Here is a 12644-nt window from a genome sequence, read left to right as displayed (position 1 = left end):
GTAAAATTGTGATTACGACTTAAAATACAAGGAAAAATAGTTTATTACGCTATACAAAATTAAATAAAACAGCCCATAAAATGGGAAAGGGAAAAAAATAGCTTTTCAAACAGAAAAAGACAAACACGTTCCCATATTAAGAAGAATGATAAATAAAAACAAGGATAACTACATCCGTAAGTGGCGTAGAACAACATGGATTGATAAACAGCCAGAGTGACTTGAGCAAAGGGGGAGGTCATTTTCTAGTAAATTCCGTGAAGGTGTGTAAAGGTGTGTGTGTTATAAGGCCTAAAAATAGTAGTAGAACGATAAGGTACTCCCTATTGTTCTATTCAATAGGGAATACAAATATATAGAGCACCTTATCGTTCTACTACTATTTTTAGGCCTTATAACACACACCTTTACGGAATTTACTAGAAAATGACCTCCCCCTTTTTAACATAAAAAAGGAAGAGAAGTAGGGGCAGAAATAAAGGATATAAAAAAGAGGTCTAGCTTTAATAGCAAATTAGAAAATCTTATTTTTCCTTAGCGTAACGGACAGTCAGTGAATTATAGAGCATCTTCTCTATTAAATAATGAAGAATATGAAATGTAACCAAATCAATGCTTTGCTAATATCTAACTACTATAAATTTCAGGTGAGATGCTCTTTATTACATTTATCAATAATCTAACTAAAAGTAATTATTTATTCGCTTTAACATTAATCTCAAGTATAATTTTGATAATAACATTACATCTAATGTCAAATGCTTTGTCAAGATCAAAGTAACAAAAAGTAAAATATATAAATATGGGTATAGACCCCTTCGTGGCAACGCCTCGTGGGGGGCGTTTTGTCGTATTTTCACAGCAGCTTTTCACCTCTTTCTAGCTGCTGTGGGGGGCTCTAACCCTGCAAGGCCAATTGTCTAAACCTGCACATTCCAATCACTTAACCTGACATAACCTCTCAAAAGCTTCTGTGCAATTACAAAGAAACGCCACCAAAAGCGACTTTGAAAATACGAAAAAACGCCCCTTAAGAGGCGTTGCCACGAAAGGGACTATGCCCTTAATATGTAATTATAATATACTACATTAAATTACCATATTTTATAACCTTGAAATAGTTCTAACATCTAAACAAAACTTTTTATTTGATGACAAAGTAACTTCAAAATTAAACAACAATTTTTTTTATATACAGGATATATAAACATATTACCGATACTGTACCTTTATCTTCCAGAAAAAAAAACAGGTAACAGATTAGAAACATATGAACACTTGGCAAATAGGATTTCCAACAAAATTCTAGAGTCTGCAAAATCTCAAGTAAATTATATTAGTTCAGAAGTAATCCACCTTTTTTTATGCTTTAAGCAGTGCAGCTCGTCAATCTTTCAATTTTTACTCAGCTAATGATCAATATTACTATCTTAATGTGATCAGTGACAAAATGATTCTTGGCATAATATTCAGCATGGTCAGTATTTTCATCAGTTGTAGCGTAGTGAAGGTCTACAACACGGGATCAGTTTTCTTTTAATTTGACAAACACCCAGAGTGTTTTGTGTTCTTCCAGGTTGCTTAAAGGTCTGGATCCAAGTGGTTTTAAACCATATCTGGATGTATGGGTCAGGTACGATATCATTTTCTTACCAGCAACCAATTCTTGTCATAATTCACTCCGGTTTTAAACCATATCTAGATGTGTGGATTTGGTACGATATCTCTTTCTTAGTATCAACCAACTCTTTTTATACTCCACTCTTTGCAATATTTATTAAGTTCAGATCTGTCAAAATAAACATTTAATTATTTATTATAAATCAAATAGATTAATAAACCGTTTCGTCCTAAAACCAAAATAATTCGAAATTTACACAGGGGTGTATATTCTGCACAAGATTTATTTTTTTTCCCCTGCTACAAAATTTTTTATTTTTTTTCCCCCCTAGATTTTTCTTAAAAAGTAGGGGGGAAAATAGAAAAATATTTAAAGAACTCTATATTTTATTTATTTTATCCCTCCTACCACACATTTTTTTAGTTTTTTTTAACCAAGGAGGGGGGCGAAATGGAAAAAATGTTTTCAGTTTTCTTAATTTTTACATTTTTTTCCCTCCAACCACTTATTTTTTATTTTTTTTCCCCCCCCCTGAGCCGGGGATCCCATGCAGAATATTCACCCCTGAATTTACAATTAAAGTATTCTAAACCACATTCTTATCTGAAAAAAACGACACAGATGAATTTAGGTTAGAAATGGTCATTTACTTTTACAAGTTTACTACGCTCTTGTATATCTTTAAGTAAATTTCTGTTTATTCTTTGGGTATAGGGAATATAATACTTTATTTTGGAACTATAACAAAGATAACATACAGTAATTTGTAAAAATAATAGTTGTAAAATTAATCGCACCGAGGGGCAGAAAGCCTGGACTAAAAAAAACTGGTTTGATCTCATGAATCTTTTTATTATTCGTAGAAAAATGTCTATAACACGATAGTATATTTTTCAGTATTGCTGAGAGCCGGCTCTAATCCAGCAGATATTAATCGGTTGCGAAGCCATACTAGAAAAGCAATAATCTTCTCTATTTAAAAAGGGTATTGCAATTTTTTTCCAATTAAGGATCCCAGGAAATAGCGGGAATCTGAAGGGATTAGACAATGACCGATAAATTAATATAAATTCCCAAGGATGTTACACAAAATTACCCCTCATGTAGATTACAATTTATGGCCAACGAATAAAAAAAAACATTATAAAACTTTGGGGACTAGTTTAATTATCAGTCTAATGTCCCATCAATTTCCTGAAAGTTATGACAAAATGACATAAAATAACAACTATCAGAACTAAGAATAATAACGTTCAGTAATTTGTAATAAAAAAAAATAATAATCTTCCTTGCTTAATAAGTGAATTGTGAGAGGAGGCAGGTGTCGCAACTATTCTCCAATTAAGGATGACAACAAAAAAATTAAACATAATAGGTATATATCATGGAACATAAACTTAACATCAGAAAAATTAACATGGAATGTTGCAGCAATAATTTTCTGGCTTCCAGTTGAAATTATTATATTAGCATAAACTCTAGAACTGCTAGTTTACAGCAACGTTGGTTAAATGGCAGAAAGATCCTTTGAAAAGTAAGGTTTTCTTCGAATCCGAAGTACTGGAACTGAATAATATCCACACTAGAATTTTGATTTTGAAAGCTTTTCTTGATTTGGACACCAAAAGAACTGGAATTGATTACCTAGAAGAAAAAGAGTAATTGAAAAAAAGTTTGTTTTGTCTACAGTAGGAATATTTAGGCTTATTTTGGACACGCCCAAAATAAGAATATGTTCTCAAATAAGGTTTAAATTGAAGCGGGCTTAAATAACGAGCCCCCCCCCCCCCTTCCAACACCCAAACCCCATTCCCTCCTGTATTGACAATTTTTCCCCTACATCCATTGATCTAATATTTATCCTAATCTTTTGTTTCGTAATCCTTTAAGGAATTTTACTCTTAGGTACTAAAAATATCACAATTGAAAAAATCCTAAGAGGATAATACCATACTTGTTGTAGGGAGGTTGTGCTATTACTAACAATAATAGTTTTAATATTATGATTGTATATTTTTATAGTCGTAAAAAATGGATATGATACGACACGATACATGATTTTTTAGCATCCCCTAGAACCGGTTCTGATCCAGCGGATATAAATCGGTTTTGAAGCCATACTAGATAAATAATTTACCAGGTAAAATTTTCAGGTACGGTGCTCTTTGGTTTGCTGATTTTGTCCGAGATCTTGACTTTGTATCCTGCACTGCCCAGAATCTCCAAGGAAGATCTAGACATTTACCTAATTTTTTTTTAACTTGTTGGGAATCGAAGGGGTTCTCATTCGATTTCAAGTAATCATCTAGAGAACCCATAGCATAATCACATTTGTAATGGGATGCGATATTCTATCGACAACTTTAAGATATTAGGCTAAGTAACATCCAACTGACAATTAACCCTTAAATTGAACGACCTTTGTCTGGGAGTCCTAAAAGTTGCCAAAGCATTTCCAATACTCTCAATAATAGTGTAACGTGCAGTAGGTATACTATTTAACGTCTCTAGAATTACGCGGTGCGGTCCAGTCACGAACTCTTTTAGCAAGCAGGCAAGCTAACATTTACGCTTAGGTCGCGGGTTTATAAATTCTTTAATAAAGTAACAGGAAATCTTTGTGTCTGTCTAGGTGTTTGAGTGTACCAAAGGATCTCGCTAACCTAAAGGCCTCTAGTTGCGTAGCCGCTGGTTTTAAAAACTATTATAAGAAATTTTACAAAATTAACCATACCTCATCCACATAGCGAGGATAGCTGTCGTACATTCAGGAGCATCTTCCTTCTAGACATAAAAAAGTGCTGTCCCTCGTAGTGATTAGTGAGCACAGATAATCCCCTTAAACCCATTTTATAATGAATGTTAAAGTAGGGGAGAGGGGGGGGGGGTCTTTCTCTCATCCCCCGAGAGGGGAACCTATAACTGCGTAATCGTACCTTAACCCATCGGGGATACCTCGTACCCGATATAACCTAGCATAACCTAAGTTCAAACATAAACACACGAAAAACTAAAGCCCCTGCCCCCCCCCCCTTTATTTAACAAACAAAGGAATAATAGGATTTCTGTGCTCGACAAAGCACTTCGAGGGAAACAGCCTAAATTTTACTAAATAGGTAATCTTAAAACTTAATTTTCTCTTTGTGCTAACAAATAAAAGCTTATCAAAAATGAATTACCTCGTGATGATCGCAATATCTGTCTTTGTAGTCCAGTTGTCTCCTCTTATGATCCAAATAATCACCCATAGCTGCGCTGGTCATCTAAATAGAAATAGCAGGATGTCTGTTTGTCTGTCTTTACAGAAGGATCACGCTAAACCGACATGTTTCTTTATACAATTTAGATTCGCATAGGTCTAAGGAATGTTTATAACTATTTTGAGAGAAGATTTCCCTACCCTCTCAAGAGATACAACCCGAAGAAAAAAAAATGGCGCCGCTCGCCCCCACAATTTTGGGTGTTGCGGCTAGTATCACAAAAACAAACAACTATATAATACGTACGTACAGGAATAATTTGGTTGCGTGTAACAACAATATGATCAAATTGTTCCAACAAAACTTTGGCATTTTAAACACAACAATAAGTCAGAAATGGCCGATTTCTTATACAAGAGCCCTCAGTAAACTAACTTTTTCAAACAAACTTAAAACGATTTAATATTAGTAAAGATGGAGGAAAAAATAAGTCTATTCAAATTAATACAACTTGACTTTAATTAAAATAATACAACTTGACTTTAATTAAACATCTGATATATCTATAATACAAAGTAGAACGATGTCTGTCCGTCTGAAGCTTAAGATCTCGGTAACCGCTGAACCGAATGGGCTCTACTCTTCAGGGAATGTACTTATTGGTCCTGCGGTGGTTTTAAGCTATTTTCTTGGGGGGTGGGACACCCCCAACCCCCCCCAAAAACAAAAAAATCCCCCCCCATTTTTTTTTTTTACAAATTTTACGAATTTTATGAATTTTACGGATTTTACGAATTTTACGAAATTTACGAATTTTACGAATTTCGCGAATTTAATCGCAAAATGTTTTCCTGCTGGGTAGGTGCGAAAATTTGTGATCCGTTCTGCTGGGTAAGTAATAGAAGATGTAATTATACCTCTTGGGGCAAAGCCCCTAGAGGCTAGGGGCGAAGCCACTAGTAATATATATATTATCTATGAAAAATCACGTGACAAAACTAACTTTGAGTTAGTAAGAGTAGGGCGAATGCCTTTGCCCAAAAACAGGCGCAGCTTATTACTATGCACATTTAGGACCTACAGACAAAGTCGTGCAATTAATGAGTTGGTTGTGAATAGGTAACTCCGGGTTCGGTTCTGATATCTAATGTTATATTATAATACTAAACTCAAAATATTTCTCCAAAACATTATCTTTTCTCCATACACGAGAACACTATACAAAAATCAACAGATATTGATTGGTATTACCTTATCATATTCTGTCTTAATGTTGAAAAATGCCACAACAATATCCGCCAATGACATCACCTACAGTACATATTTACATATTGACTTATCCGCGGATTTAACATGAAATGTAATATTTCAAACATGAGGGATTTAAATAATGGTGTAAAAACAAATACAATCATGTCTACATAACTTAAAAATTATTTAGATTTTTGACAAAAAATAGCTATCTATTTCAAATAATGGAGTAGCATTGATACTATAACCTAATTTTGACCAACTTTGATCATTCTTTTAATATTTATAGTTCTAAATATAACTATGTGTCCCTGAAATGGGATGTTATGAGCTCCATCAAAAATTGCTTCGAGATTCTTTTCACAGGTCTCTCTAAAACACATCATAATATATGATCATTATTTATGTGTAACAGGGCATTCTCCTCCACCCCATTCTTAACAGCCATTAAAAAAACTTTTTTTTTGAGAATTTCAGTATTTCCTTGTGTTATCGAAGGTTTCATACAAGAGGCTTGGGAAGGTTTGTGTCAACCTCTTCATTTAAAAAAGGACTACCCCCCTCCAACACACACACACACACACACACACAAACCTCAATAAAACCCCTTGTGCACGCTCTAGTTTTATATCGAATTCCCAAATAAAACTATTTAAAAACCTAAAGAAATAAGACTAATATTAAGATTAAGATGTGCCTGTAATTAGGATGAGTAAAAATTATCACTTTCTTTGGCTTCTCATTGGTTTGAATGTTTCCATTAGCTTTGCTTCCGTTTGTCTCAACCTTTCTACCAATAATATGTTCCTTTTCATAAGATAACATTAAGACAAAAACATCATTTTATTATCGGACATAAAAATATATTAGTAAGAGGGGGGGGGGGGAAAGTGGTGACTCGTGCCACGACATACCAGCAATTTTATTTTGGGTGCTACTCCCTTAGTTTTAGAGATAATTGGGTGAATTCTTTTGGGCTGGGTCACTAATTACCCCAAGTTTTGGTATCTTTCAAAAAAAACGGCGGCGGAACCGCCGCTCCCGCCGTTCGCCGCCATTTTCTGCCGCCGCCCCAAAATTTTTTTATATTGCATTTCTCGCCGAATTAGGCAATTTGGAATCATTTGAGACCATGTTATTTTTTTCAAAAATTTTTCCCCTGCTTCTCCTAAGCTTTTAAAGATATTGAAACAAAATCTTTTGAGGTAGATCAGTATAAAATATTTGAATACAAAATGACTGCCGCTCCCGCCGTCCACCGCCGCCGCAGGATGGCTTGTAAGAGGACAAATTTTTTGAAAAAAAAACATGGTCTCAAATGATTCCAAATTGCCTAATTCGGCGAGAAATGTAATAAAAAAATTTTTTTGGCGGCGGCGGAAGATGGCGGCGAACAGCGGGAGCGGCGGTACCGCCGCCATTTTTTATTCATATATTTTATACTGATACAGGGTTGGTTATAAGGGGAAAAATTTTGGAAAAAAATAACATGGTCTCAAATAATTCCAAATTGCCTAATTCGGCGAGAAATGCAATAAAAAAAATTTTTGGGCGGCGGCGGAAAATGGCGGCGAACGGCGGGAGCGGCGGTTCCGCCGCCGTTTTTTTTTTGAAAGATACCAAAACTTGGGGTAATTAGTGACCCAGCCCAAAAGATTTCACCCAATTATCTCTAAAACTAAGGGAGTAGCACCCAAAATAAAATTGCTGGTATGTCGTGGCACGAGTCACCACATTTCCCCCCCCCCCCCCTTTGATTGTCTGTCCGTCTATGTGGTACATATTTAATTTTGTATTGCTCTCTATTTAGTATAAGTGCGATAAGTTTTAAGTTTCAGTTAATTGTTTTATTCTAATCGTTTGAAGGGGAAAAAACGACATAACTGCGTAAAATGATGTTCAATATACGTACTTACATTTAAAGATTTGATAAAACACATGCTTAGTTCATCATTTTAAAAATCATTCTTTTGATAAAACACCAACATATTTAAAATGGGCCGTAAGGACTTGATTGCAAATGCTTTCTAAATTTGTACCTCATTGTTACATGAACTGCGTGTCTAATGCACACAAATAAATGACAGGATCTATCCGTCATAAACAGACAAACGATCAACCAAACCAAACCTAGATACCTATAGAATATCTTTGCTTTGAAAACAAAAAGTTTGTTTTAATGTTTTCCTGGACAAAATTATAGATCATAGTGGCCACTTCTTCGTAAGGTAGAGCATCCTCAAACGGGTATGGAACCTTGAGTCGTTTTTCACATGATGTCTTAACCCTCAGAGTAAATCCGAAAGGAATTACAGGCTGAATATAATACATTTATTTTAAAATTAAATCTTCTTACTAACGCTATGGAAGGACACTTTCAAGAAGAGAGCCTTTTCTATAAGGGGGGGGGGGGGGGGAGTTCTGACACATTTGCGTAAACCTGGTGTATAGGCTTTATCTTTGGACTGAGAGGATAGGTTATTTTGGATAAAATCATTCTTACATGATTAATTTCCCCCAGATTTAAGAATTTTTGGATAGGCCTCCAGATTCCGAAGCTCCAGGCCTCTAGGTGGTCTGTGTACAGGTAAAAGTTAAAAATAAGATTTTTTTTAAAGAGTTAGAGGTTAATTTATAATACAAAATATGCTTCATTTTGATTGTTATTTAAATATTTGAAGAAAAACATACATATTTTGTCTCATAAGCTGACATCTAACTCCATTAAAAAATTTTTTTCTTTCCATTTTTACCTGTAGAGACACCACCTGGAGGCCTGGAGCTCTGGAACCTGGAGGCCTATCCAAAAAATCTTAAATCTGGGGGAAATTCATCATATAAGAATGATTTTACCCCTAATAATCTATCCTCTTAGTCCAAAGATAAAGCCTATACACCAGGTTTACGAAAATGTGTCAGAACTTCCCCCCCCCTCTTTAGCGTCTGTACATCTGTCCGTCCGTAGGTCACAGTTAGCACCTTTCGTGAATTTAGGCTTGCAACTATGTTTTGCAAAGAGTTTATTAACTATTTTGTTTAGACCACTGCTTATTAAGTTTTAATACTAGATTGTTAAATTCATAGCTTCACTTTTAGATGTATGTTGTCATCCTTGTTTTTACTGTCTTTATTAAATTCTACATTACTGTAGCATAACTTTTGCCATATCAATTTTCAACGGACGTAAAGACAGACAGGTTAATAGGTACAAAAGCTTCGGTTTTGATAAATAAACTTTCTTTACCTTAACCTAAAGAAAGCCTATAAGGACGGGATACATTACGAGATATAAAATCACCTCTGAACCAAATCTTGCTAAACCAACCCTTTGATTTCACGACCTTTGTAGGCACGCCTAACAATGCATGGTAATGAGTTGCGTCTGTTTTGAGCAAAGGCAATCCACCTACTCAAATTATTTACGTCCTTTACCTGACATAGGAACAGTAGAAACCACTTTTAACGTCTTTGGTTGTAACAGGTTGTTGGAACGATATTCGAACCTATCAGCTACCCGACAACGAGCGGAAGCGCAATGTGTTACGCCACAGTCGCGGGTAACTTACCTTACAGAATACATTCATTTTCTTGAATTTATTGACTCCGTTGGACAGAGAAAACGCGGCAATAGATACCTCAGCAGGTACATACACTTTCTTCTCCATCTCTTCCGTTATACAATAGTTTGTTGTACTTATCACATAGAATTCTTGCTAAAACATTAAATATTACTAATTTATTTTACGACAACGCCATTTTCAAAGGTGGTGTGTATTTTATAAAATTCGCAGGTTCACTATATAAATTAGAGAAAAAAATTCAACTAGATTAAATTCTAATGCTTATTTTCCCCCCAAAAAATTACTCGAAGAATGTAAAAAAAGTAGCATTGCAAACATCTTCGATTTATACCCCTGATTAAACTTTAAAGAAATGGATCGTCGATCTACTGTTTGCAAGGGGCTATGCACGAGATCAAGTAATTTACAACATTACAACATTGATATATTGAATCCTAATGAACGGAAAAAATATAAACCAGTCTTGTTTTATGTGTTTGTGGAATATTGGTTAATACAATTCTGAAATATATGATTTTCAGTATGGCTGAGAACTGATTCTAATCCAGCGGATATTAATCGGTTTTGAAGCCATACTGGAAAATAAAATACTTACCATAAAATTATCACGGTTAACATTATTTTGAGCCATTTCTGCACAAAATTTAGCCTCTGCTTCTCTTTTCTTGACAGCGGCCTCTGCGCTCAGGTGAATCTGCACAAGAAAAAAAGATAAAAAAATTTTAAAGTAAAGAATAAAGGAGATAAAAAAACAGTGGAATGTTTAATACACAAGGTACCGACGTTTTTAATTAACCTTTTCTTATTCGTTGGATTCACAATTTTAATGACTTGCATTGAATTTTAATTGGTTGGTTCATTAAGGGGTAATTTTTAGTACAGTTACATCAATTTATCGCCCATTGTCTTATCCCATTAAATCCTTGAGTTGGATTCTATTTCTAATACTACAATAAACTAAATTGTACCTAGAGAAGAGATCTACCCAGAGAAACCTGACCCCCCAGATTATACCTGGAGTAGAGATCTACCCAGAGAGTCCTGACCTCCCAGATTATACCTGGAGTAGAGATCTACCCAGAGAAACCTGACCCCCAAGATTATACCTGGAGAAGAGATCTACCAAGAGAAATCCTGATTCCCAGATTATACCTGGAGAAGAGATCTACCCAGAGAGTCCTGGCCCCCCAGATCTGTTTCTCCCTTCTCTGTTCCTCCAACAAGCTTCTTGCCCTAGAAACAAATATAAATTATGATGTTACTGAGATTTTCGGGGTTAAGCTTTTTGCGTCTGCGCATAAGACACATTGAAATTTATTATTTTGAAATATAAGTAAAAAACCTCCAATGCGCAGGCCAGGGTCATAATAAGTTAGCTCAAGTTTAATACAACAGCTCTGATGTTGTTAAGCTAACGAATAAGAAAAAGTTATCATAAAACTTTGGGGACTAGTGTAATAATCAGCTCAATGTCCACTCTCTCCCTGCAAAAAATCTTGAATCCTTCTTGTTGCGGTATAAAAGATAGTATGCTATAAAAAGTACTTACTGGTTTTGGCAGAACAATACCAGATGAATGCTTCATATCATTGTACACTTTCTTCTCCTTTAACAAAATCATCATTTAACTTATCATACTAAAAATCATACTAATCCAGGGGTGTATATTCTGCACAAGATTAATTTTTTTCCCCGGCTACAAATTTCTTTATTTCCCCCCCCCCCCTAGTTTTTTTTTCACCAAGTAGGGGGGAAAATGGAAAAATATTTAAAGAACTCTATATTTTATTTATTTTATCCCTCCTACCACACATTCTTTTAGTTTTTTTTTAACAAGGAGGGGGGGGGGGTAATGGAAATTTTTTTTCAGTTTTCTTAATTTTTACATTTTTTTCCCTCCAACCACTAATTTTTAATTCCCCCCCCTGAGCCGGGGATCCCATGTAGAATATACACCCCTGTACTAATCTAGGAATAATTTACTTATAAAATTCTTTACAATCACCTATAGCTTGATAAATCTTAGTGCTTCAACTCTTTTGGTTGATTTTCTTTATATTTGAATAGCGTCTACGCTCCTAGAAACCTCTTAGGGCACTTTAATGTGGAGGGGGGATGTAGACCCCAACACATATTTTGGTTTAAAAAAAAGATCATTTTTTTGAGGGTGTTAATTTATATCTTGGGCAGGGTTGGTAAAAAACCAGGTTTTTTAAAAAAAAAAAAAAAACCACTTTGGTTTCTTTTTGTTTAAACCGGTTTTTTTGTTTAAACCAGTTTATTTGGTTTTTAAATAATATCCAAATTATAGTATTCTAATTTAGTATAAAGTTAATTATCTGTATATTTTATATATCTGTATGTCTCTATTTCACTGTGTCTACTGTTGTATGCTGTTAGATATAATCACCAAAGTACAAGATTTAAACTATAAAAAGAATTTCATATCAGGTATTTACGTTTTTGACACTTATTTACTGTATTATTTACATTATAAAAAGATATAACTGGAAAGATAGGCCTTTGTATAAATATTTTTTAAAAAACCATCCCCAACTTTTTTTGTTTTTTTAAGCTTGTTTTTTTTGGTTTAAACCAAGTGTTTTTTTTTAATGCCAACCCTGATCTTTGGAGTGTTATACTTATAATAGTTATATCCTCCCTGGACCTATGAGAGGCTACATTGTAAAGGAGAACCATATTGGTTCTGCGGTTAGCGAAACATTTACAAAGATTCTGTTACTTTTATAGAAGGATTACAAAAATAGAAATTACATACGAGGGTTGGGCTGGATATCCGGTTTGGCCCAACCCTATTAAAAACTATTTAGTATTTACCTGGGCTGTTAACCTATTCCATCCCTCACTACACAGTTGGCTTAGCTCCCCATTTCCTTTGTTTCTCCAGTGTGGTTTCTCATCCCTAAATTAGACAAAAATTCCATGCAAGATAATTTCTGAGGAGCCACACAGCTCCAATGCCTGCAGCTT

The 12644-nt window shown here is 34.7% G+C and overlaps 1 protein-coding gene across 1 annotated transcript in view; it reads right to left on the bottom strand.

Annotated features, from left to right (window-relative positions):
• Nucleotides 1–2223: 2223 nt before the first annotated feature.
• LOC145322650 (protein maelstrom homolog) overlaps nucleotides 2224–12644 on the bottom strand; it is a 209714-nt gene continuing 199293 nt past the window's right edge. Inside the window, exons 3-15 of the mRNA XM_080164825.1 lie at nucleotides 12492–12576; nucleotides 11203–11259; nucleotides 10806–10886; nucleotides 10249–10347; nucleotides 9639–9785; nucleotides 8262–8388; nucleotides 6770–6881; nucleotides 6386–6444; nucleotides 6073–6134; nucleotides 4801–4884; nucleotides 4356–4405; nucleotides 3759–3854; nucleotides 2224–3265 (exon numbers count right to left, since the gene is read on the bottom strand). Coding sequence (XP_080020951.1) covers nucleotides 3262–3265; nucleotides 3759–3854; nucleotides 4356–4405; nucleotides 4801–4884; nucleotides 6073–6134; nucleotides 6386–6444; nucleotides 6770–6881; nucleotides 8262–8388; nucleotides 9639–9785; nucleotides 10249–10347; nucleotides 10806–10886; nucleotides 11203–11259; nucleotides 12492–12576 — 1063 coding nt within the window. The 3' untranslated portion in view covers nucleotides 2224–3261. The remainder of the gene's footprint in view (nucleotides 3266–3758; nucleotides 3855–4355; nucleotides 4406–4800; nucleotides 4885–6072; nucleotides 6135–6385; nucleotides 6445–6769; nucleotides 6882–8261; nucleotides 8389–9638; nucleotides 9786–10248; nucleotides 10348–10805; nucleotides 10887–11202; nucleotides 11260–12491; nucleotides 12577–12644) is intronic.

This window comes from Acartia tonsa, chromosome 6, assembly GCF_053477335.1.
Source record: "Acartia tonsa isolate MP-2025a chromosome 6, ASM5347733v1, whole genome shotgun sequence".
In the NCBI taxonomy this organism is placed as follows: domain Eukaryota; kingdom Metazoa; phylum Arthropoda; class Copepoda; order Calanoida; family Acartiidae; genus Acartia; species Acartia tonsa.
Note: the sequence above shows the minus strand (reverse complement) of the source record. Positions and strands in the feature narration are given on the sequence as shown.